This window comes from Lepidochelys kempii, chromosome 17, assembly GCF_965140285.1.
Source record: "Lepidochelys kempii isolate rLepKem1 chromosome 17, rLepKem1.hap1, whole genome shotgun sequence".
Taxonomy (NCBI): domain Eukaryota; kingdom Metazoa; phylum Chordata; order Testudines; family Cheloniidae; genus Lepidochelys; species Lepidochelys kempii.
The window spans coordinates 3,699,045-3,725,433 of record NC_136396.1 but is presented as its reverse complement, the minus strand read 5'-3'; the positions used below and the strand labels follow the sequence as shown (position 1 = coordinate 3,725,433).

Below are 26,389 nucleotides of genomic sequence, written 5' to 3'. Positions count from 1 at the left end.
AGCGAGACACCCCAGGTCATCGCTAGCGCCCCCAGCACCAGATGCCACACCCAAGATGGCGGCCGAGGGCGGCCATTGCGGCTCTACGGCACGCTAGAGGGAGCCAGCGGGAGGCCTGATATAGGCGGTCGCCTCACAAGGGAGGAAGGAGCCGGCAGAGCGCTAGTCGGACAGAGCGGCTCGGCGGTAGTGGGTCGGTCTTTCTCCAGGGGGTTTGTTCTGCCCTCGGGGCGTACAGCGGAGCGGGGATCCCCCTCCGGAGGGGTGGCCCATGAGGACCACAATTCCCAGCATGCACTGCGCCGCGTGGCCGTGGGACTGAGGGGGCGCGTGGGTGCGAGCCCTCCCCGCCCCCCATCACCCCCGCCCCCTGGCAGGGGCGCTGAGACACCCCGCCTGTTCCCCCTGCCCTCCCTAGAGCGCTGGGCTGGGTGAGGAGATGTGAGGGGGGAGGTGTGGGGCGGGCTCTAGGTTCAGGGGCCCCTGGGGTGGGTGTGGGGCAAGGCAGGGTGGTGAGGTAGGTGGGTGGGGGAAGGGTTTTAGGTTCAGGGGCCCCTGGGGTGGGTGTGGGGCAAGGCAGGGTGGTGAGGTAGGTAGGGGAAGGGTTTTAGGTTCAGGGGCCCCTGGGGTGGGTGTGGGGCAAGGCAGGGTGGTGAGGTAGGTGGGTGGGGGAAGGGTTTTAGGTTCAGGGGCCCCTGGGGTGGGTGTGGGGCAAGGCAGGGTGGTGAGGTAGGTAGGTGGGTGGGGGAAGGGTTTTAGGTTCAGGGGCCCCTGGGGTGGGTGTGGGGCAAGGCAGGGTGGTGAGGTAGGTAGGTGGGTGGGGGAAGGGTTTTAGGTTCAGGGGCCCCTGGGGTGGGTGTGGGGCAAGGCAGGGTGGTGAGGTAGGTGGGTGGGGGAAGGGTTTTAGGTTCAGGGGCCCCTGGGGTGGGTGTGGGGCAAGGCAGGGTGGTGAGGTAGGTAGGTGGGTGGGGGAAGGGTTTTAGGTTCAGGGGCCCCTGGGGTGGGTGTGGGGCAAGGCAGGGTGGTGAGGTAGGTAGGTGGGTGGGGGAAGGGTTTTAGGTTCAGGGGTCCCCGGGGTGGGTGTGGGGCAAGGCAGGGTGGTGAGGGGGGCTGGGGAAGGGAGGGCTCTAGGCTCAGGTATCCTGGCCGCTGGGGTGGATGGGGGGCCAGAAATGGTGATGCAGGGTGGGCACCACGCTCGGTGGTGAGTGGGAGCTTGGCAAGCCAGGCTCAAGGTGGCCCCAGCCCCTGGGATGGGTGGGGGCTAGGTGTGGAGGTGAAGGGGCAGTGCTGGGCTGGCCATGGTGTGTGGGGAAGTGATGGGTGAGATGAAGGGATGCAGGGCACAGTGGAAAAAGAGTGCTCGATGGGACTGTTCTGCTGCTGAAATTATGCAGGAGCCTAAACAAAACTTCCTTTCATTTGCTTTGTAGCGGTCTGAAGAATAGCATGATGGTGAAAAGATGGCTACTTCTCTCTGTGTTGTGTTTTTCGCTCTCATTGCTAAAACTTTGTGGTAAGTGTCTTCCAAATAGGGAAGCTTATCTAGCTGTGCACCAGATCAGCAGTCGGTTATTTATTCGCTAAAATGGCTGTAAAAGAAAAGGGTATCTGTGCTGAAAACCAAATAGTCTCCTGTTAAAGGTGACCTGTGTGAAATAGTGGTGTGTTTATAAGGGTATTGGCTCGGTGTAACAATTTCTAATAAAGAATTGCTCCAGCTGTTGTTGTGGTGTTGGGAAACTTTCTTCCCTTATATATGTTACCTTCAGACTATTTTGTAGTGACAGCGCAGCATGTCTTCTTTCATTATTGATGTAAGTGACTAGGGTAGGTCAGTAGGCTAGATTCTATAGGTTTAGTCCTCATTATACTGAAGTCAGTGATGAATTTGGTGATCCTGTCTGTGCTAGCTATTGGGTTTATAGGTGCCAGAAGTATCTACAAGATAAGACCACCAAATTCAGTCACTTGTAATATATAGAATTTTAACAAAAGATTTCTAAAAATTGCATTTAAAATAATCCCCTTCTCCCCTAATTAAGAGGTCTTTATTCTTTGCTTTTATAAGCTTCTGATATTAGCAGGTATGAGTGGTGAATTCCTGGGCAGGCTTTAGGCATATGTCGGAATTTGGGCAGGGGAGTGGAAAAACTGTCTGTGGGAGGCTGAGCTATACTGTGGCACTTGCTTGTGTATGAAATGTAACTACACCCTAGTCACTTAAATAAAGTGACTGACAAGCAAGAAAAGCATAATCTTATTTCTCATATGCCTTATATGAATATTGTTGCATGGTGCACAATTTCAAGCACAATAGCAAGATGTTGCTTGAGTACTGCAAGGGCAGGATAATGAGCTGAAGTTCTTGAATTTCTTGGTATTCTGCTGGGCTTGTGTCATGAATATAAAGGGAAGGGTAACCACCTTTAAATCCCTCCGGCAAGAGGCAAAACCCTTTCACCTGTAAAGGGTTAAGAAGCTAAGAACCTTGCTGGCACCTGACCAAAATGACCAATGAGGAGACAAGATACTTTCAAAGCTGGGGCGGGGGCAGAACAAAGGGTTTGTCTGTTATGCTTTTGCTGGGAACAGATCAGGAATGCAGCTCAGAACTCCTGTAAAAAGTTAGTAAGTAATCTAGCTAGAAATGTGTTTAGATTTCTTTTGTTTAATGGCTGGTAAAATAGCTGTGCTGAATGGAATGTATATTCCTGTTTGTGTCTTTTTGTAACTTAAGGTTTTGCCTACAGGGATTCTCTGTTTTGAATCCGATTACCCTGTAACGTATTTACCATCCTGATTTTTACAGAGGTGATTCTTTTACCGTTTCTTTAATAGTCTTCTTTTAAGAACCTGATTGCTTTTTCATTGTTCTTAAGATTCAAAGGTTTGGATCTGTGTTCACCTGTACAAATTGGTGAGGATTTTTATCAAGCCTTCCCCAGGAAAAAGGGTGTAGGGCTTTGAGATGTCTTCCTGCAAAATATCCCCCCCAAGTGGGCTCTTTCCCTGTTCCTTGTTTAACATGCTTGGTGGTGGCAGCATAGGGTTCAAGGACAAGACAAAGTTTGTACCTTGAAGTTTTTAACCTAAGCTGGTAAGAATAAGCTTTGTGGGAACCTGCATGAAAGACCCCCTTCTGTACCCTAGAGTTCAGAGTAGGGAAGGAACCTTGACAGCTCATGTGGATCATGTAGCAATTTTAAGACCAGCTTTAAAGAGTTCTGATTCTTACAGGTAATTAGGATCCATTGCTGATCATAGCAAGAAACAATAACACTTAGCATTTTATAATTAGCTTAGAGTTTAAAGTATTTATAATAAACACATTATACACATGCAATTAATTTTGTTCCAGGAGACCATTGTTTGGCCTATTTACTGTTTTCAGTCTGCACTTTTCTCATTAATGTCTCAGAATTATTCAGTCACTTGAAAAAGTGCCAATGCTTACTTCCACACTGTTGCTAGTTGTCTGCCACTCTAACCCTTCCTGCTAACCAGCCCTAGGAGCTCGTCTAACTGGTTTGTACTCTAATTGCTTTCTTCTGCCACACAAGAAAACAATTCCTCTTTTCAGGAAGGAGATTTTTCCTTTTGTAGAAATCTAAGCTTAATGTTTTTCTTTTTCCAGATGGAGCCATCATGCTCTCTGTCCCTGAAGTGGTTTCAGTAGAAAAGGGTAGCTTGACAAATATCACTGTGACTCTAAGGTAAGGTTAGAGCATCATTTTCAGTTTCTCTTCCTTTAATTCTCTGCTTTTGTTACACCCACAGGCATCAGACCAGAACAGAGAATGGACAAAACTTGTTCAGATAACTAACTAGATTTGCAGGAAAGATGAGGTGGCTTGTTCATTTAGGGCAGTGGTTTTAAACCTTTTCTCATTTGTGGGCTCCCCCCTCCCCCATCTAATTTAGGTGCATGCCCCTTTGAAAATGTTAGACATAGTCTGCAGACCTCCAGGGGTCTGTGGACCAGAGGTTGAAAGCCACTGTTCTACGGTTATGACTACCTTTCACGGACCCCCTAGACATAGTCTGTGAACCCCCACCACTGGAGGGTTGAAAACCACTGATTTCAGGTGAGTTTCATCTGTGTGCAGTGAGTTAGTACAAGGCCACTATTCCACTTGAGCTGTGGTACATAGCCTTCATACTGGCCCTCACGGGGATGAAAATTCACCATTAGGTACAAGCTCAGATAAGTCTGTATTTTTGTATCAATAAGTTTTGGCTAGATGTAAGATTCAAATTCATATGTCCTCTGTTGGAGTATTGAATTCTGCATTTGCCGGAAGATGGACTCAGTCTCTTCTAGCTCTAACTACTATGAGCCTAACAAACATCCTTCATGTACAAATTTATCTAGAAGGACACCTAAATGTTTTATAAATTGAACAGGTGTCACTGTTCCCAGCACAGAAGTGTAGCCATCTCAGAGCTGAAACACACACTGTAGCTGTGGAGTAGATATTTACTATAGTCCAGTGCTCATTTTCTCAGTCTCTCACTAATAGTGAGACTTTTCCCAAGAATGGAAAGTTCCTCTCAATGTGAGATGACTTGTGGGGAGAGAGAGGAAGACTTCAGAGAAGACTGCAGTGGTGGGGATTGGTGGGGTGTTTACAAAGTGGGAGGAGAAATAGGGAAATATCAGACTTTTTTTTTTTAAAGGTGTTTATCCATCTTTCAAACCCCTGTTAGAATTGACTAGTGGCTGCACAAAGGGACACATACAAGTTCTATCCAGTTCAGATTGGTTTGTCAGTAAAGGACAGTATCTGTTTCTAGAGTATCATGTTGGTGCCACAAGTGATGATTAAGTGTGAATTGTATGTGGTCCATCCAAAACAATATTGCCTAAGCTGCATGGAATCAATTCTCCCAGAAGGCCTGAAACCTCCTTTAAACACATGGATTTATAGGCTTCTTTTGACTTGTCTATCTTCACAGTGCCCCATTAAATGAGACGTTGGTGATAACATTTAATATCACATATTCGTCAAAAAATGGAACCATTGTTGAACTACCTGATCAAGTGAGTAACAAAACTGATTTCAGACCTTATACTAAAGCTTACAATTGGTCATAGTCTGACCTCATTAAAAACATGTGACTAGTCATTACATGTAACCTTTTTTTCCTTGTCTGACAGGTAATATTGCCTGCAGGTCTAAATTCAAGCTTTCAAGTGAAAGCTAAAGATGTTGGACAAGTTACAGTTTATCTTCATGCCAGTAATGCCAATGAAACTGGGTGAGTTAAACTACTATTCAACCCAGATCATGTGCAACTCCTTGGTATCCAAAGTAGTATAATAATTTCCCCCGCCCCTACACCATCTCCCAGTATCCTACTAATTACACTGCAAGTTCCCTTGATTAACATAAACATAGTCATCTTCTCTTATCTCTCCTTCTTCCCCCCCCCCCCCCCAAAAAAAAAGATGTTGAGATCCGTGAAGTGGTACTGGTAGCTTCTGTATCTTGTAATCATGAAACCTAACCTCCTAAGCATTCATAGGTCGGGTTCAGCAGCATGCTCTAAACTACACAAGAAAAGGCTCCAAGCATGCATGACAACACTACTCAAGCTGGATACCATTTGGCCCTAAAGTCCATGGGCTACTGCTTTGTTGCTATGCCTATCTTGCGAACACGCTTCTGAGATTCATATCCTTGAATGTTAACAGCCTGACTCTCCTCTGCACACCCACAGCTTTCACAAGACTTCAATGCAAGCCACAAGTACTTAGCACATCCACAAACCTTCCTGATTAAAGAGTCTCTTAAGGAATCATGTGTTCACAGGTGGAACTCTCTTCCTTGAGATCAGAAACTGGTGAGATGGGGAATGCTGAGTTGCATTTGCTTGTTGCCATTAATACCACAGCTCTGCAGGATAATGCATGGTCTTGTCACTTCCTCATTTCACTTCTGCTTTTAACTGTCTTGATCATGGCTATCGTTACCCACATCACAACATATCCAGGAACACAAGACAAGCCAGATAATAAGGCTTTGCTTGACAAGCATGAAGAGTAAAACCTTGCTGTTGCATAACAGTAACATACTAAGAGGCATAGAAGAAAGAGAGGAAGATGAGAGGCTTCAGAAGGCCTGTATAAGGGAGGGGAAAATGACAGAATAGAGGAGGATTGAGGGTAGGCAAATCACTAGGATTTGTAGAAATCTTGGAAAGACCACAAGGGTGTGTGAAAAGGGGGAAAGCTTTATTGCTCTACTAAAACCCAAACCGAAATTTGAGTAACTGAGTAGTTTTCTGCCCCACAAATTAGAATGAAGAAGTATGATCTGTGGAAAAGTGCAGAGAATATACTGACTGTTTAAAAACTGATTGATTAGTACAAATTCCTTTGCAGCCCCAGGATTCGATTCCAAGTGATTCATAGTAACATACTGAGGATTATAGACCAGGTGACTGGCTGGATCTATTTCTTTGCCTGGTCGATCTCCTTCTACCCTCAGGTTTTCGAAAACTGGCGACGAAAAAGGTAAGGAGACTAGCTGTGAAATGTGTGTGTCTCTTAGCAGTGATACAAATGGTCATGTGGACTGGTTTCTGAGTAGGTTGGGGAATTATCAGAGATCCCCCTAATGTAATTAGTTCCCATTAAAGAAGAAAACCATACCCCATTATCACAAGAGTCCATTAACGTCATTAATATAAAGTCTCTTCTGGCAAGCTCAAGTACCTTTCCTAGAAGGCTACTTTCCTCACAACTGTCTGAGTCAGAACTCCAAGGCGCTGACCCTGCAATTGGTTTTGTCCAAATGGACCCCTGCAAAGTATCATTGAAGTCAATGGGCAGCAGTTCACATATGTAGCTCCGATTGCAGGATCAAGACCTAACTCACTGAAAGATTTAAAAATACTAAAAGACCATTCAAACAAAACAACTCTCTTTGCTGGAGAAGTAACCTGTCAATGTTTGGGTCCCCCCCCGCCACCCTTCTTTCTCCCCTTGAGCACAATAGTGGACTCTTCAGATCTTAAATTCACCATCAGAGGGAGCCCATGTAGCCTCATGAACATACTGGCAACTTTGTAGCTAAAAAAACTGAGTAATAGGGTTCAAAGAAAAATGCACTCACTAGTATGTATGCCTCCTGAACAGACTCATCTCGATGGAAATTAGATTATGCCTATTATGTATGCATAGGAGGGTAATTTCCCCTAGTCACAATTCTGCTTAACTCCACAACTTCTCACCTGTTCCAATGAATGGTTATTCATGATTAAGGCTGCAAGTTTCACAGACATTCCGAATTCCATGACTTCAGTGACTTCTGCAGCAGCCGGTGCGCCTGGCTCAGAGGCAGCTCAGGCAGCCCCTGTGTCAGGCATACTGGCCACTGCTAGGGCAGTCTCAGGCCTCCGCCCCCATAGCAGCAGTTTGGGTGTGGAAGGGGACAGGGGATTGGGGCATGGGACAAGGTGAGGCGGGCTCTGCACAGCACTTACCTTGGGGGGGGCTCCCCGGAAGTGGCAACATCCCCCTCGCTCAGCTGCTAGTCGAAGGCGTGGCCAGGCAGCGCTGCGAGCCAATGGGAGCTGCAGAGGCAGTGCCCTGGGCAGAGGCAGTGCACAGAGCTGCCTGTTCACGCCTCTGCCTAGCAGCTGAGCAAGGGAGATATCGCTGCTTCTGGTGAGGCCCCCAGGTGGGTGCTGCCCAGAGCCCGCCTCACCCCATCTCGTGCCCCTGACCCCTCCCACACACAAACGCTGCTGCAGGGGCAGGAGAGAGCACAGAGCCGGGAAGGGAGCCAGCCCCACCCAGGGACCCGGGCCGCATGCTGCCTCCACGTTTTAGTCACGGTATCTTTAGTAATAGTCATGGACAGGTCATGGGCCTTGAATTTTTGTTTCCGTCCTGTGACCTGTCCGTTACTTTTACTAAATACTTGTGACTAAAACTTAGCCTTATTCATATTGTGTGTGTGTATGTATACTGTGGCAGCTGGAGACTGCAGCCTCATTCTACTAAGCACTGTTCAAATATGTAAAACATACAGTCTACTCCAGGGCAGGGAGTACAGTTTTTTTGCATGTTAGACACCTAGCGTAATTTTCTAAATGCCTAATTGACTTAAGAACCAAAGACCTATTTTCAAGACCACATCACCCACGTGCTTTTGCAAAATTTACCCCTAATCTCCATCACCTCAATTTCAGTTACTATGTGAATAAGTTACTGGAAAGATGGGAGTGTGTTTAAAATACACACTGCAGTGGTGATGTCCCTCCTCTTCTGGGTCAGAGGGAGGCCTCACTACATCATCAGTATCACTGCCTAGTATCAGGGGGAATTAGCAGACCAGGCATTAGTGTCCTGACTGGTCTAACAGGGAAGAACCCCAAAGAGTCTATGGGCTCAGGCAAGGGCAGGGCTAACCTGTCATCCTAGCTCTGGACGACAGTAGGCTAACACCTACCACCTGGCCCACGTTAGGGTGGGATGGTAGGGAGACCCAGGCCCACCATCACTGGATCTGATTCTAACAATCTTGGAGTGGTCTGCAGTGGGGAATCTAGCTGCAACATGCTGACCATGTTTCAGGCAGTGCTACAGCAGACTAGAGTCAGCTGTCCTGGGCAACTTCCTCCCCTCCAGGTGTACCTAGATTGAAGGAGTGTCCTCTATCTCCCCAGGATAGGTGGCCAGCAGCAGTTCTGGCAGCTCCCCTGTAGACACAGGTTCCTTCACGAGCAGGATGCATCTATCTCCCTCACTGTTTCAGACCTAACTGAGCTGGAGCTCCACCTTTTATACTTCCTGTCCTATCTATCCACTTCTGGTGGGAAGGACAAGGTGGATCTGGCTCCGCCCACTTGGGCAGAGTGGGTGGTTCCTTCTGGCTTGGAGGGAGGGCACACAGCTTCACTGCACACACACTGTAGTGCAAGTGACTACATGTGAATTTGAGCCCTGATGAACTTTCAATAGCACGTGAATTGGAGGGAGAATGGAACTTTAAGTGCGTCCTCCAGTGACCTAACGCTAAACCATGACTTAATATGGATGGTTGACAAGATTTCTTTTTCCCCCAGGGTTGTAGAAGACACTGTATTTCTAACCAATTCATTTAGAATGCATGCCTTTAACAATGACAGGTTATCTTGCCTCTGACTTGAGGCTCTTAGTGAGTGAACAAACGATTGTCTAGAAGTTTTTTAAATTCTTACCTGGAATGTGAGGACAGAACAGTGGGCAGCAGGAATGGACTCCTTCTGATGTAATGCTTCTGGTTGTGGATCTAATTTAAAATGCTATCTGATTCATTGCAGTTAACATAGGAATATGAATTTTGAAAGTAAACTTTATTGTAAACGCTATCAAAATATATAGTATGTGTGAGGGGCAACCCTCACTGCGAACAAATTACTTCTTTTATAAAGTGGTATAGCCGCAGTTTCTGCTTGGGACAGCAATTGTAAAAAACACTTAAATCAGAACCTTCTAGTGCCAGAAAGTCTGTCCCTCTATGGCACTGACCATACTGCTCCGCAGATGAATCTTTACATGTAAAGTGGTGTCTCTCTTTCTTTCTTAGTGTTGTTGGATTAAGCTTTGACTACATAGCGTTCAACCTCACTGGTTTCATAGCATACAGTGTATTTAATGTAGGACTTTTCTGGATTGCCTATATCAAGGTAAGTGCACTTGTTCTTTCAATGAAATATTTCATTACTTGTAGAACAGAGTTACGGTAGCTGACTTGCTTGGGTTTTTAATACACAGGAGCAGTTCCTACGCCAGTATCCCAATGGAGTGAACCCTGTGGACAGCAATGATGTTTTCTTCAGTCTCCATGCAGTAGCTTTAACTCTCTTTACAATATTTCAGTGCTGTATATATGAGGTGGGTTTACCTAGGATATTCTTATAGTCCAAATGAAGTCAAAACCGTTGATTATGTTTAAGCTTTGAGGCAATTATACCTAGCAATTATAGGGTTCTTCATTTTCACAGCACTCTACAAACATTAATTCTCAACATCCTTCTCAGATAGGAGAATACAACTGCCATTACAGCAGAAAATATGGGCACAATTTGTATTACTCTTACAAAGCCATGCGGAGTGGCAGAATCTGGTTCGGAATGTGGGAGTTGTTCTTGGGTTCCACTTCTGTGCTCAGTTCACTGCCTTCCCAATTACAAAATGTGTGTGGATGATCACTTACAGGCAGTAAACCTGCTAGGTGGAAAAAAATATTCTTACCTCTTCTGGATTACCAAGTTGTGAAAGAGGGGGGTGTGTATGTGCGCTCCTTGCTCTCTCTACCAGCATGGGATGCTTTCAGGAAAGGTCAGGGTATGTGGCAAGTGTGACTTTGGAAGCTTCTCTGTGCCCATCTCAAATATGCTATTACCAGCATAAAGCCCCACAAATAGTCTTAATTTAGAACTGAGTAATAAAACAAGTTCCACAAAAACATTGCAGAAAGACTTTGACCCCTTCCTCCTGGATGCTAACATTCTGAACAAGATTTCCATGGGAATTGGGACTCGGAAATTGCACTGTTTTATCCTAAACCTGTAGCAAGCTATTATGATACTAAAACAATGTGGGGATCCTTGAGGAGGAGGAGGGGTCAATCTAGCCAGTTCCACAATGGGCTTTGGTTGTATGTTATGCTTAGCATTGTGCATCCTATGGTAACTGGGGTGGGAGGGAGCTGGGTATAATGAATTCTAAATGTATAAAGTGTCTTGTTTTTCAGCGAGCTAGTCAAAGAGTGTCCAGAGTTGCTATTGGGCTACTTGTGATTGCATGGATCTTCACATTTACCACACTGTCCGTGGCTGCAGCTGGAGAAATCACATGGCTACAGTTCTTATTTTTCTTTTCTTACATTAAACTGGGAATCTCACTGATAAAATATTTTCCACAGGTAAAAATTGGCACTAATGTCTCCTAACTCAGGCAGATAGCAAGAGGCCACATCCTAATATAGGAGGCTACCTGGAAGAGCACTGTAGGTTCTTTAATATGTAGTGCATATGATTCTAGAATGCTGACTATGCTATGTTAGAATTGTGAGAAAACCAATCACTTGATTGATGGCTCTTGTGCTGATTAAGCATGCAAGTAACTTGCAATGTCTGAAAACTGTAGTTTGTTAAACCAGCGAGGCTTTCTCTTACAGCTGGGGTTAACTGAGGCATTGAAAGCTCAATCTGCTTATCTGAGGTCAAAATAAGTGGAGAATTCTCTATTGCTGGGGTAGAATAAAAAGTTTTGGCTTGTTTGACTGCTCGATCTGCAAAAATATTTGCATTTTATAGGTAAAAATCAAAGGCTGCAGCATATTTAAATTCACTTTGACTCCCTTGTAGGCATACATGAATTTTCGGCGGAAGAGTACTGAAGGGTGGAGCATTGGAAATGTGTTACTAGATTTTACTGGTGGAAGTTTCAGCCTCCTTCAGATGTTTTTGCAGTCTTACAACAACGGTAAGAATGAAATTGAAGTGTCTTTTAGGGCCTACATTTTCAATTAAAGAAAAACCTGCCACAAAGCACTTTCTTCCAGTCCAGACCCACTTAAGGTCATTCCCAAACCTAGGTGTCCTGCATGGCAATACATGCAGCCATCAGTGCTATAAAAATGTGGTAAAGAATAAGTGTTTGGCTGTCTTCTAATGTAAGCTATTTACACAGTTCTGTGTAACTATACAACAGCACAGAATACCTTATTGCATTAACCGTACAATGTCATGAAATCAAACTAAAGTTGATGAATAACGCCTGTGCTGTTAAAAATAAACCATTTTAGTAACAACCTACGGTAATGACAAACTTGAACAATTTATCTCATAGACCCATAACTATGGGATAGCCATTATCCCTTGACTTTTAAGGATAGCCAAGACCAGTTTTAAGACTATTAAATCAGTTAATGTGGGTGACAATGCAGATTTTCAGACTACCTTAATTTTTGACAGATGAATGGATATTAATCTTTGGAGATCCAACTAAGTTTGGACTGGGCCTCTTCTCAATCACCTTTGATGTAGTCTTTATCATCCAGCATTACTGTCTATATAGAACATCAGGCTATGAGTCTTTGAACTAAGACCCCACCCTGAATAGACAACAGTACGGATTTATTGGTTTTACCTCTATACTGGCTGATGGATTTCCAGACTACTCACCAGGTATCCACGTGAGTAGTGCAAGAGTCATGCTGTTGTTTATAATTCCTCTACCGTATAGGACTGTTGAACTTATTTTTTGCTTAATGGCAAATGCCTTAATGGATACTCCATTACCCTACCCCTTGCAGCTGGAAAAGATTTGCAACCCTGGAAGCTAATTCCAAGCCAGCCTGTCTTGAGCTGGCCTAGTAATAGTGGCTATCTTTGACCAATACAGCATTTTGTGTGGGGCAAGGAAAGAGCTGGGCTTCCTTCAGCTGAACACAACTGGAGGGTGAAAAACCGAACCAGGTACCTTTATAAAGTAGTGACCAAGAAACAGGTTGGTTTTTTTTTGTGGACTGGACAGTAAAATCTAACTCTACTGCTGCTGACTTCATCTTCTCCCAAACCAAGTTGTAAGTGAAAGGCGGCGGCTCAGGAAAAGACTGCTTGGTAACCACAGATACTGTTACAAGTAGGTACAATGGGTTAATGAAGGCACTAACCAAGAAGCATGAAGACCAGACCAGTCTTCATCAGATTTAATCTCACAGCACGTTCATATGACTGTGTCAAAAGCTGTACCTAAACATTAAATAAAAAAAACTTTTTTGTGATCTCTGCTACCATATACCACCAAGCACTTTCTGTAAAAGTGCTAAATCTAGTGCCAAACTTCTGAATATTTACTGCACTAAGTTGTAGTTATTCACATTGGGTTCCATTGAAGTGCCTAGTCTGTGCTGTTAATGCAAGGGAACAATTTTATGTTAAGTCTGATCTTGTTCAATAGCCTAATGATTAAAATTTGTATTAATCTTTGTTTCCTCCCATTTCCTGAGTAATCTAGGCAGTAGCTGATAAGCACTTACATGGCACCTTCCAGGTAAAGATTTCAAAGCCTCAAGATTCCCTCTGCAAGGTAGACATCCATTTTATGTAGGTGGCTTGGGGTAAATAAGGTCTTTAAGTAAATAACAAGACCTTAACACAAGGTAATGCAGGAAGGTGGTGAATTGGGAATAAAACTTGCTCTGGTGCTCTGAATTGCTTTCTCTGTAGTATGCGTGCAAAGGATGTAAGATATTTGATCTCTAAACAGGGCTGAACATTCTTGCACTTTAAACTGTACAACTTGGCACTATACTATATTATCTTTGACTGGAGTAAGGAATAGCTTATACTAAAAGGGACTCAAACACATGATTTAGAATCACTACTGTTCAAGGTCTGATTACTTAATCCTGTGACCCTCCTGCCAGAGGGAAAATTAACTTGTTGTTCACTGAAAAGTTTAAGATGGTAAAATTTCAGAAGGGAATGTACTTCTCCCCAAGAGATGCTCCAAGTTGTAAATGGGTGAAGAATTTGCTGACTGTCACTTTACTGTTAGCTGTTTAGCATATCTTTACTTCAGCAGAATGTGGCTGTCTAAATGTTAAGCAGCACTCAACCTGTTCTAAATCAGAAGAATTGGAGGGGTAGGAAGCTTGCACAAAAAGGGTGTAAATACATAAGTTGTCCTCTTATTAGAGACAGTTTCTTAAATTCATTTTATTGTGTAAAATCAAGACCACAGTACAAATAGCAGTGTACTTTTTTCTACAGTAAACAAAAATAAGGCCTATCTGTAAAGCTATTTACTACCACAGGATTTGTAATTTAAATGTCCAAAATTCCTTTTGGATTTTTTAGTATTACTGAATAAGGTAAAAAAGTATAAAAAGAGGCATCTGCTGGTATGTCGAGATAGAGTGGAACATTCTTTGAGATGCATTTATCAAGTTTATAAAATTCATTCAAGTCAGAACCTAAATAGCACTGCAGTAATAAGTTAGTCTACAACCTCTTCAGTGTTCTAGTTAAAAATTTTAACTGGTCTGAAGACAGCTGAAGTAAAGAGGTCATATACAGTGTCATTAAAACTAGTTCTGGACAATGAAGCAATTTTTTTGAATAATTAAAGCTAGCCTGTATAATGCCTTAAAGTGTAAATGAGTTTCACTGAAGAGTATAAAACCCTTTAAGGATTTGTAGGAATCTTCTGCAAAAGCTCCTACAACTCCATAGTTTGGCCTTTGTGAAGGATTTCTGTAGTGTATATTTGCCTACCACAGGTGCAAGGATAGGAATTTTGGTACAATAGATGTTTGCAAGCTTGTTTGCACATTTCTACTTAACACAAGATTTAAATAAGTCTCCCACTACAAAACAGACCAGCTGCCCCTTCTATTTGAAGATTCTCTCTGCTAAATGTGGAATGAGGAAGTGGAACTTTGTAAATGTCTCCTGTATGGTCAGCAATGACAAAGGTTTCCATCTCTTTCCCAATTATTATTTTTTTTAAAAAAATGTAAGCCCTAGAGTTGCAATAATTATGGCATGTTAAAGCTGGTCTTGTTTCCCAAGTACTTTACAGTTGCAAAGTACCTCTCTACAAGACAAAATTATGATTGCTTCATAAAGTCTTGAAATTTGTTACTGAATCCCACACAGCTTCCATTATAATCTGTTTCTGCACCAACTGCTAGTTCAAACTTGTGTCCCTTTTATGATGAGCTGCTTAGTGAAGCAGACTAAAATCTTGCAGTGAACTCTTCAGGACAGACTATCCCTCAAGCACTGCAAGATATTCTGCTTAACTTCTGGTAGCACTTGATGCTAAGAGTAGTGTAGAGATGTCCTTATTGGACTTTCTACAAACTTCTACTTAAATGTAGCATCTTAAAAACCTGAGCCTGAACTAGTAAGGAACAATCTAACCCTTAACATTAGATTTTGAAAACTTACAGTAAAAACATTACCTCCTCTCCCCACTGTTAATCATTCACTCCTTTGCAGAAGCAGCTAACAGAGCTTTAAATGCTAAGCAATGGGGAACTCTTGCACTATAGGAGAATCATCTCCCACTAAGTTTCTTCCCTAAGAGAAGTATTTAGTGTTTTGCATGTTCTTAACTGCTAACTTCCCCTGCCGCTGTAGTGTTACAGCTTTGCATACACAGTAGGGTAAGGTGCTGTTTTATGCAGCATATGCTACTGGAAGCCTTTCTGAAAGAGAAACTTGCTTCTGAAATGGCTAGAATTTACTATTTTCAGTTTAGAGTAAAAATGGTGCATATTTACCTTGTTGGGCAGCACTAGTGTTTGCAAACAACTCAGGTCCAGTATTTGCTTCCTTAGAAAAAGGGAGTGTCACTCTATAGATCCATCCCTCCCTCTGCCCCCCTCCCCCAAGCCCATTGCATAATTAGGACATCATGGACTGCTGAACAGCCTTCTGCAGGGAGTGTCTGGTCACCAGGAGCCGTACCACTTCTTCATTCCTCTTCGTCAGTCTCTTCCTCGCTTGGTCATGAGTTACCATTGTCATGTCCCACCCGTTCACCTACAAGAGAAGTTTTATCAGGAAACAATATTGTCAGTGGAGCTAGCCCTGTGAAGGTGACTAGCAAGCTGGGGCCTGTCTGTCACAGTGTCTTGGCACTAGTGGGTTAAGTCAAGATAGGGTGAACTTTAAGGTTCAAAGGTTTGCTTTGGAGAAGTACCAGACAATTTAAGAACTGCTAGTACGACAAACATACCTGCAGGAGTCCTGGTGTCGCCTGGAATGAGGAAGTATATGAGAAGAGACTTAGCTTAGAGAAAGTTTGAACATGCACTGAAGGACTTGAAGATGTGGAGAAGGCAGAGAGAAAACCTAGTGGAAGCACAGACTTAATGAACAGCACCCAATCACTTCACCATCTCAAGGACACTTCATTACCCAAGGGAAAATCTGTTCAGACATTTCTGCTGGCTCTCAGGTGAGTTCCCTCATTGCAGAACTAAGGGAGGGTCTGGGGTGGATTTCTCTTCTGCTCTTGCTGAAGCTGGTACACTTTAAAAAAATTACATAGTAAATGCGCCACAGCTAGCATCAGGACTGCTGTATAACCCAGTGGTTTGAGTTCTTCCCCCAGGCTGTAGGAGAGTCTGATTCAATTGACCCTCTGCCTGCTCACTGGAGTGTAGGCTATACTGGGTGGGGGTGGCCTCATACTTGCCTGTTGGAGCTGCTGACCCTTTACTTAAGTAGTGTTTGGGCCAGGCCAGGAGTTAGAATCACTCCCTAGTCCAGTGGTTGGATATTGCCTAGGAGGTGGGGGATTCTGGTTCAACAGGCAGAACCAGGATTTGAAGAAGGGATCTGTAGGGGGATTCCCAGCCTTCCAGGGCACATCTCAGTGAGGGAGAGCTCCTGGTTTGAATCCCCTTGTCCTGGAGAAGGGAGGGGACATCCCCCCCTGAAGCTGCCAGGGCAACAGGAGGCCCTCATCCAAATCCCTTCAGAGAGCAAGGGATGTGGTCTAAGGTCTCCTGGCCCCTGGGTGAGTAACTTAGCAACTGGGGATGAAGGAGTGGTTTGAGTTTTATGCAGATCAATTTTAATTTAAAAATAGAACTTTAGGTGGCAAAGCTCCCCAGGCAGAGGGAAGACTTGAACCAGTGTCTCCTGCATTCTAGGCACCTACCCTACACCTGCACCACATAGGGCTCTTTGCTGCTATATCTTGCTTTGGCCCAATTAATATTTAAAGTGGAACAGCTTCAAGAAAAAGGACTTGAACTCCATGAGGCTCATTCCTGGCTCAGGACTTGAGCCCTGCTCGCCACCAGCACAGTGTGGCAGCATAACCACTACACTACCAAGGGCGCCTTACAGCCCATCTTTGCTTTGGCCTAATTAACATCTAACTGAGCAACCCTCACAGCAGGATACCTCATAGCCTACCTGTTAGGGCAGTTACTTGCATGGCAGGGAGATGGCTGTTCAAATCCCCTCTCAGGAGACAAAGTGAGACTTTAACCAGACTCTTCCCACACCCTGGGTGAGTTTATACTCCAGTGGGTGGGTTAAGTGATTCTTATGGTGTCTGACCCAATTATTATTTAATTAAAGTGGAAGAGCTTCAACAGGAGAATACAAGCAACTGACATCAGACTGTCCCTTAGTGCAGCAATTAGGGCACTCACTGGGGAGATAGCAGTTGCCTGCTCAAATCCCTTCTCATGAGGCACAAGGGGGAACTGACCCAGAGTCTACTACATAACCACTGGAGAAGAGCTAATGTAACACCCATTTTAAAAAAAGGCTCCAGAGGGGAGCATGGCAAGCATAACTTCAGTACTGGGCAAACTGGTTGACATATAGTAAAACACAGAATTATCAGACATCAATGAACATTGTTTGTTGGGTCTGAGTCAACACAGCTTTTGTAAAAGGAAATCATGCCTGACCAACCTACAGGCATTCTTTGAGGGGGTCAACAAGCATGTGGACAAGTATAGTATACTTAAATTTCACAAGATCCCTCACCAAAGTCTCTTAAGCAAAGTAAAGGAGTACTTGTGGCACCTTAGAGACTAACCAAGGTGCCACAAGTACTCCTTTTCTTTTTGCGAATACAGACTAACACGGCTGTTACTCTGAAACCTGTCATTAAGCAAAGTAAGCAGTCATTGGAGAAGAGGGAAGGTCCTTTCATGGATCAGTAACTGGTTAAAAGACCAGAAACAAAGGGTAGGAATAAATGGTCAGTTTTCAGAATGGAGAGGTAAATAGTGGTGTCCCCTAAGGTCAGTACAGGGACCAGTCCTGTTCAGCATTCATAAAAGGGGTGGCAAAAGAGTGAGGTGGCAAAATTTGCACATGATACAAAACTACTCAAGATAGTTAAGTCCAAAGCAGTCTGCTAATAGATAAAGGGATCTCACTTTTTTTTTTGTAGACACCACACATGCAACAACATGCATGACTAAAAGGAGCTCTCACAAAGATGCACACACCAAAATTCAATGTCGATAACTGCAAAGTAATGCTCACTGGAAAACAATCCCAACTATATATATAAAATGGGGTCTAAATTAGCTGTTACCACTCAAGACAGATCTTGAAGTCATTATGGATAATTCTTTGAAAATATCCACTCAATGTGCAGCAGCAGTCAAAAAAGCGAACAATGTTGGGAATCATTAAGGGATAGATAAGATGGAAAATATTGCCTTTATATAAATTCACAGTACACCAACATCTAGAATACTGCATGCAGATATAGTCTTCCCTTCTCAAAAAAGATACTGGAATTGAGAAAAGGGCATCAGAAATTATTAGGGGTATGGAACATATGAGGAGAGATTAAGACTGGGCCTTTTGAGCTTGGAAAAGAGTCTATAAAACCATGATTGGTGTGGAGAAGGTAAAGTGTTATTTACTCCTTCTCAAACAAGAACTAGGGGTCACTAAATGAAATTAATAGGCAACAGGTTTAAAAACAAAGGAAGTATTTCTTCACACAACACAGTTAACCTGTGGAACTCTTTGCCAGAGGATATTGTGAAGGCCAAGACTATAATAGGGTTCAAAAAAGAACTAGATAAGTGCACAGAGGATAGGTCCATCAATGGTTATTAGCCAGGATGGGCAGAGATGGTGTCCCTACCTTTGTTTGCCAAAAGCTGGGAATGGGCAACAGGATGGATCACTTGATTACCTGTTCATTCCCTCTAGGGCACCTGTCATTGGCTACTGTCAGAAGACAGGCGACTGGGCTAGATGGACCTTTTCTCTGCCTCATATGACCATTCTTATGTAACCACTGGATTAACAGTCATGAGGGAAAGCTACCTTGCCTCTCAGAGCACTCGAGCAATGGCAGCTCACTATTCAAATCCCATCTCATAAGGCAGGAGGAGGAAACTGACCCAGGCTTGCCCCTATCCCAGGTGAGTACCCTGACCATGGAGATAAAGGGAGGCCAGCTCCTCCCAGCCTGCTATGTGTGGCCTTAGGCAGTCCCTAAGCAGGCCTACAGACTGAGTCCCACCAGGGAGACAGACAGGGCATGTGTAAACCTGCTCCAGTTACCTAGAGCATGAGCAGTTTGAGGGCAAAGAGCTGAAATGCTGACACCTCGTCACCCATCAAAGATTATCTGATAGTCTAGGCCAGGGGTAGTCCATAGGCAGACTGCCAGCCAAATCCAGACCACCAGACACTTTTTTTAATAGACCTTAAGTCTTTTTATTTACTTATTTTCTCTGGAGTCTGGACCTTGACAAAAAATATTTGAGTACCCCGGTCTAGGAAGTAGCTATATCTCTGCCTGTTAATGGCTTTATAAATTAGGACCCTTACTTTGAATTCACAGCATGGACAATCCTGACCTAACCAGAGAGGTAATGAAGAACCAAGCATTAGCTGAGTCAATAGTCCTTGCTCAGTATCACTAGCAAGATTTGAAGGTAGGTAACTGCATTCCAAGCCAACTGCTGTTTTTTAGTCAACAGATCTCACTATTGTATTGGGAAAGAAGTAACCATCTCTGGATCATGTGGCTGAGTTGTTTGCCAAGAACAAAACAAATGAGAAACTGCCAAGTGTAGCCTCTTCAGGCAGCACCTGAAACATGCCACTGATCAGTCAGACATACAGAATCATGCTGCAGTTCAGTATCCTCAAGTATCCCCTGTCAGCACCGGATGGGTGATAGGTAGTTCCTAACACAATGGTCCAGCTGCCTGCTCCAGCAGCCAGCCTCACCTTTGTGCAGTGTAGGTGGGAGTACCTGTGCAACAAGGAGATGCAAATGCTGCAGGGAAGATTTGGTGTGCTTGATGCATGCAGCTGTGACAGTAACAAGTGCAGCGACTGAGCACATCAGAGACAGATTCCGAGGGGCAGTGGAAATGTTTCAACAGTCTGCAAATTTCTGTGATTATTTTTTTGAGTTAATACGGCCCAAAGGAGCATTGCATTAGATATCCAGTAGCTCACAGTTGTATACAGGGGTTACATTAGAGTGCTAGTTTGTTATTCACAAGATAGTCATACAAGACATTCTATAGCCTGGCTACTGAGTCCTTATGGTTATATAAATAGTATACATGTATTGTCATTGTACTCAGTGACAGTAAGACGATAATTATAGTTGTATGTGCTTGTTTAGCTTAATGTCTCCAGCTGAGCAGGTATCAAATTATATATGCTTTATAATTAAGGGGTAGGGGTCTTATCTACATAACTTCATAAACATAGCAGACAAAAACTCTTCTCAAATGAGTCCATTCTACACTGTATTGTGAGGTATTACATGGTACAAACAAGCTCATACTGTCATGTGACTATAGACTTCTGCTTTAACTGAAGGCAAAAAAGTATGGGGGGGGTGGGTTTTTTTGGCAGGATTCACATTCCTCCTTCTACTCCAGCCAGAGCAGATTGCATCACCTATACACAAAGGGATTTAAATATTTCCCAAAAAACTTTCCATACAGGACTATTTGGAGTACACACTTGCATTATCAGTTGTATTTAGAAGCTTTCTGCCAATTTTGTTAAAAGTAGACTATGATTCTACAAGTAAAGGCCCTTTTTGGATTTTATCAATTTTTCAAATTGGATACTCCACAACATTTAGACACGTGATACAAAAAACCCTCACCATGAGGGTTGCATCTACATCCCCTCTGGGGATGACCACCAGGTATGTGCCTAATGTGGTAGCAATGACATTCTTCTACCTGCTGGGTTACCCTTAGTACCTTGGATGGATCACTATTAAAAGCCCAGCCCCACAAAGGCGTGTTTGGGGGAAAGAACATGTGTCAGTCTGCTTCTTCAGGATCTGCCTCAAGTTCTGGTATTGCAGAATGGTTGCCAGGCACTACTTTCAGAGCTCTGAGGTTCACAAGAGTTCATGACCATTCAAGACCACGTGCTCAATTGTGACTTATAGCTAACTACCTATAAGTCACTCTTCTGCAGGGGGCATTCATGCTGGCAGTTACAGCCAGAAGCCTCTTGTCTGGAGATAGGGAAGCTTTTCCAGACAGATTCCCAAGACAATCCATATGGGAAGGCAGTGACCTTTTATAAACTTCCTTGGGTAGCACATACAGCCGTGGAACAATGAGTAGGTGAAACAGTCAAGAACAGAGCAAGTGGATGAGATTCACCATCACCCTACCTCTGAAATAGCCTGGAAAGCAGTGCTCCCTAGGGATCTTCTGGGCTGGGATTGTCCTGCATCTAGGCATTCCAGTATGTTCCTCTTCCTACCTTTGAATTTACCTGCATTATCTTGTCTCCAACCTGGAGTCCGGCAACTTCTGCTGGGCCTCCTTCTGTCACCCTTGTTACATAGATGCCCTGTAAGAGTCACGTTTTAGTTATTCCAGTTGGAATGGTTACAAATGCACACAAGGCAATAACCTTTACTTAGCAACACCTTAAAAATTGATTCCATTAAAAAACAAATCTGATATTAGAAAACAGATGAGTCACACAAGAGCCCAAATGCAGCAGCAGTGCAAGTTGGCTACATTGACTAAGTAGGAAAGGAGTATAACATGGACCAATCAGACTGAGGGAGGACCAGGCATAGGCTTACAAAAAGTGTGTGCCACTCACTGAATTCAAGGTGAGTTGAGGGCACTCAGCCTCTTACTGGGGGTCTTAATTATTTAAGTTCAAAGAGAATCTGACCTTGTCAGTTTTATCTTCAGAGAAAGGATTCTGAGCAGGGTCCTGATCAATTCCACCTCCAATACTGAATCCAAGAATCAGATTTTCACCTTGACGGAGTTTATGGATTTCAACTCTTTGCTGAAAGAGATGGGAGGGGGAAAAGTGCAGGATTCACATCCCTTCTTCTACTCCAGCCAGAGTAGATTAAGTTTAGCTTTATTACATGTAACTATCTCTGAACATAGGACAACAGATTTTGTTTGGTGAGCTACTGTGTAACTTCCAGACAAAGGGAGCACATAAGATAGTTTACAAACGAAGGCCATATCACAAGCATGTTTTTTATATTTGCTTAGACAAAGAGCAGGGATCTCTGGATCTAAAACCCATTGGTGGATGGGAGCATTTGCTATCTATCCCAAAGAGACAAGCAAACTTAACTTGGGCAACAGCTGTTTGTTTTAATTGATCCTGTTTAAAAGTTATCATTAAGATGAACCATTTCTGCCCTTCAGCAGTAACTGAGGAGCACTCTGTTGTCCTTGCTAGTAAGCCACAACAGAAATAAGCATCTCCAAACATATCCCTAAAGGACCTGGCACTTCAGCATCTAAAGGAGTTTAGCCTCTATCTCCGTTACCACAATTGAAATGGAAGGAGGGATGGCTCCAATAGCAGTAGCCTTATATTGGAGATCAGCTTCCTTCAAGCCAGTAAAATGCAAGTGTCAATAACGAGCAGTCTCTCAAACCCACACATCTTGTTCTGTTTTGTCCATGGAAAAACTGCGAGTTCCTCCTTTGCGCTCTGCCAATGGGAGTATGTATCCTACTATTGTCACTCACCCACAATAGATAATGGGGCAGAGACTTCTGTTGTCTGCAACAAGTTCAGAAACTTAAAGTACTCTGAACGTAGGCCACTAACTCGGCTGAAGAGAGTCCAACTACCAAAGGGTTCACAAGACCAGCTGTAAAGTCGCCCCGGCATTAAGAGTATTAAAAAAGTCTTGATGAGAAAGTTCAGACACCAAGAGATTTTAAATCGTATGAGTAACAGCAGAGGCGCTCTTAGTGACAGAGATATGAAGGGGAGTCATGATCTCATCCAGAACCCTGTCCAGCCGGGGCCTCTCTGCAAAAAAAAGTTGTTTAGTCTTTTCTCTTGAATTAGGCCCAGATCCCCCCAGGCTACAAACTGCTCTGCCAAACAAATGATTTGTGCAGCCTTTGCTGCATGACCTACTTCCAACAAAATTATGAGATTTATCATACACATCACCAGGAAGCCTGGTTTAAGTGTGATTAGTAATTCAAAGTGAGTTGCTTTGCAATCTTTGTTTCATCAAGGAAAGTAGTTCACATTACTATCTTAGAACATTTTAATTTAATGAACTCAAGTATGACCAACTACAGTTCTATGTTTTTTACTGCCTCTATAGTAACAGAACTCTTAACTATAGCATTGCAAACCCACAGATTACAGATAAAACCAGAAACAAGGATTTAATTCTCAAAAGCTTGCTTGGCATCTCATTTTCACAAGGGTTTTAGCTAGTGAAGTACAAAATTAAATTTTTTTAATCTACTTCACAAGACTAGAATAGCTAAAGCAGATGCCACTCAACTTTTAAAGAGCACCATGCAGCACTGTCTAGTGGAGGACACAGAACAGTCAGTAAGTCTTGTCATGCTACCAGAGTGACACTTTGCATTGAGAGATTAGAAACTGTTTTTCCCTGCTCAGGGGAAGGTTCTTCCTTGTGAAATACTCCAAAATGTAAACAACCTATCTCCTCTAGGTAATTTTGGGTATGTTAACTAGCTTTCCCTTCTGACAGCAACTTCTGGAAAGAAAGCATGGGTTGAGGGCAAAATTACAGGCTACATGTAAAAAGAAAAGGAGTACTTGTGGCACCTTAGAGACTACCAAATTTATTTGAGCATGAGCTTTCGTGAGCTACAGCTCACTTCATCAGATGCATACAGTGTATTCAGCTGTAGCTCTTAAAGCTTATGCTCAAATAAATTTGTTAGTCTCTAAGGTGCCACAAGTACTTTTCTTTTTGCGAATACAGACTAACACAGCTGCTACTCTAAAGGCTACATGTATGATTTTTGAAGTTTTTCTTCCCTCAAGTTTGCACGGCTGTCTTTTTCCATTCATCAGAATGCTTCCCTGGGTCAAGTGAGCCCATTTGGAATAGAAGAGGGAGGTGTCTAACTCAGCCAAGTAAACAAATAATCATTTTAATTGGAGTGAGACTCCATATGAGCTCATTGGAAATACTGACAACTTCCACAGACAAACTAAAAATTGCAGCATACCATAATAAGAGACAGACAAGGAACAGACTCCAGGCTGGCAGCCAAACAAGTGGATGGCAGCAGATTTGGTATCTTTTTATGTTGTCTTCAACACTGGAATTGGCTCGGAGGCAGGTTGTTGAGAACAAGGCTAACAGCAACAGCGTGCAGTCACATGGCATTTTTATCAAGCATGCGTGGGGGGGGGGAAGTGGGGGAGCGGCGCTAAGGCACCACAACTTTAGCTGAACAAGGACATTCTTGGTTTTGTTTTGTTAACTGGTGATACTGAGATTCCAGTTCAAGAAAACCTATGCTCCTTGAGCAACATGGTGTGCAGGGTGTTTACCCACAGGAAAAGTAACCCATTGTAATCTGTGCACCATCATCTTCTATCCCAGAAGGCACCTTAACAGAAGGCACCATCTGCCAAGCTAAAGAGTGAACACTTTCCATCAAGATCACAATGGTTTTCGAAGAAAAATACTGTTAGAGAGGTCTGACATCTGAGGTGAAGACCTCTGATAAGTGGCAAGTTGACTATGCTATGCCTCTTAAATCACAACACGTACCATGATCCCAGTTTGCGCTCAGTTAGGCTGCCTGGCGTTGCAGGGAGATGTCAGAAATCTGACTTGTTTGACAGTCACTTGGTTGGACAGCTAGTGTGCATGCCACGGTGTGCACCACACCGATATGTGGCAAATTTTCACCTCTACACTTATGGTACGTTTTACTGGGCTTATTTTCTACGGAGAAGGGTTGATTCTGGAGTCAAATCAGCCCCCATCCAACCTGCACTGGCTTGCATTAGTGGCAGAACTCACACCAGCTCACACAGCCTCTAAGTTCTTTGTTCTCATCGGACTGTCAGAGACTTTGTGCAAAAAAGGTTATTTTTTCATCCCCTCCACTACAGCTACCACAAAGTGACATGCATCACTGCAGTCTTGTGCACATCAGAAACGTAACCATAAGCAAATAGCGGAAACAGCATAATCCAGTGGACCTGGGAGACAGGACAGCTAGCTTTTGTTCCCTGCTCTACCACTGACTCACTATATGAACTTGGGCAAGTCAGATCACATCTGTGCTTCAGTTTTCCTGGATGTACAGAGGGGACAATGATACTTCAATCTTTGGATGAAAGTGGTAAGAAAAATGGTATAACCTAAAGTATATCTGTAGTAAAATCCTTAATTAAAAAAATACAATAAGGGAAGCTAAGTCACCCAATCCTTTCACACCACCAAAATGAATTAGTTTGACTTTTCCATTCCCCCTACCCCAAATCTATAAACATGCTACGGTTCTTTTGCTTCAGAGCACATTTTTCAAATACCGTTTTACCACCTTGTTACTTAGCTGTACGTGTATACATGCACACATGCAGGTGCATCAAGGATGGGGGAAAGAGTTGTTACATGCTTCAGCATAGCCAGTGAACTGGAGGGGTCTCTTCGAGTTGCCTCCAGTACACTAGCTCGCTCCACGTTTCGACTGCCCAGGTTTCAGAGTAGCAGCTGTGTTAGTCTCTATCCGCAAAAAGAACAGGAGGACCTGTGGCACCTTAGAGACTAACCAATTTACGGGAGCATGAGCTTTGGTGAGAGGCAGCTCACTTCGTACAGACTAGGTAGCTCTTATGGAGTGCTCTATAAAGGAGGTCGCGACCAGCCTCGTTTTAGAGACGGGGGAAACAGAGGCACAGAGCAGGGAGGGGCCCGGCCCCAGGTCGCCCAGCGGCAGACTGGGACTCAGCTCTCCCAGAGCTCGGCCCCTTCCACCGCCAGGCGGCGCTTTCACCGCGCGAGCCTCGGCCCGGGCGCTCCCCGCAGCGCAGCTCGGAACCTCCCTCCGACTCCCCTGAAGCGGGGCGCGGCCAGAGCAAGCGCGTCCACCCCGGCTCCCGCGCCGCCTCAGCCCAGCGCCCGTCCCCACACGCGCTGCGCTGCTGTCAAACGCCCCCGCCGTGGTGGGTTTTGCTGGCAGCCGAGCAGCCCGAGGGAGACTTTCCCCCCTTCTCCCCCCGGGGGGTGGGGGGCAGGAACCCAGCCCGCGCGCGCCCCTTCGCGCCCCGCCCGGGGTAGGGAGCTCGGCCCCGCAGCCGGCGGGGAGCCGGGCCCCGTGCGCCGCCCCGAGCGGTTCGCGACCCGCCGCCAGAGCTGAGGGGGCTGCTCCGGGCGGGGGGCGCTACGGGGACACGGTCCCGGCAGGGGCCGCCCCCGCCCCAGCGCTCGGCTCGGCCCCGCCCGGGGGTGGCCCCTGCCCCACTCACCACCACGGCGGTGACCGGCTGCCCCGGGATGTACGACATGGCCCCGCCCGGCAGCTCGCGCCCGACTCGCCGGCGCGCCCGCCGCCTCGCCAACAAAAGGTCCCTCCGGCCCCGCCCCTCGCTCCGC

At 44.5% G+C, this 26,389-nt stretch overlaps 2 protein-coding genes across 4 annotated transcripts; one reads left to right on the top strand and one right to left on the bottom strand.

The window, feature by feature from the left end:
- The first annotated feature begins 80 nt into the window (after window positions 1-80).
- Window positions 81-12,993, top strand: CTNS (cystinosin, lysosomal cystine transporter). 3 transcript variants are annotated; one of them, XM_073315688.2, is made up of 11 exons: window positions 82-193; window positions 1,434-1,516; window positions 3,638-3,716; window positions 4,960-5,044; window positions 5,162-5,262; window positions 6,389-6,520; window positions 9,582-9,681; window positions 9,770-9,889; window positions 10,752-10,922; window positions 11,368-11,485; window positions 11,977-12,993. In XM_073315688.2, exons 2-11 carry the CDS (start codon window positions 1,450-1,452, stop codon window positions 12,105-12,107), a joined length of 1,104 nt encoding a protein of 367 aa, XP_073171789.1. In that variant the 5' UTR covers window positions 82-193; window positions 1,434-1,449; the 3' UTR covers window positions 12,108-12,993. The 3 variants fall into 3 exon arrangements, with proteins under 3 accessions (XP_073171791.1, XP_073171789.1, XP_073171790.1); XM_073315689.1 differs by lacking the exon at window positions 82-193 and adding an exon at window positions 221-431; XM_073315690.2 differs by lacking the exon at window positions 10,752-10,922 and having other exon boundaries at window positions 81-193.
- Window positions 12,994-13,709: 716 nt separating this feature from the next.
- Window positions 13,710-26,376, bottom strand: TAX1BP3 (Tax1 binding protein 3). The gene is made up of 4 exons (XM_073315691.2): window positions 26,263-26,376; window positions 21,697-21,816; window positions 21,283-21,360; window positions 13,710-15,558 (listed from the first exon to the last, which is right to left on the bottom strand). The coding sequence occupies exons 1-4, from the start codon at window positions 26,299-26,301 to the stop codon at window positions 15,421-15,423; spliced, it is 375 nt and encodes a 124-aa protein (XP_073171792.1). The 5' UTR covers window positions 26,302-26,376; the 3' UTR covers window positions 13,710-15,420.
- Window positions 26,377-26,389: the final 13 nt, after the last annotated feature.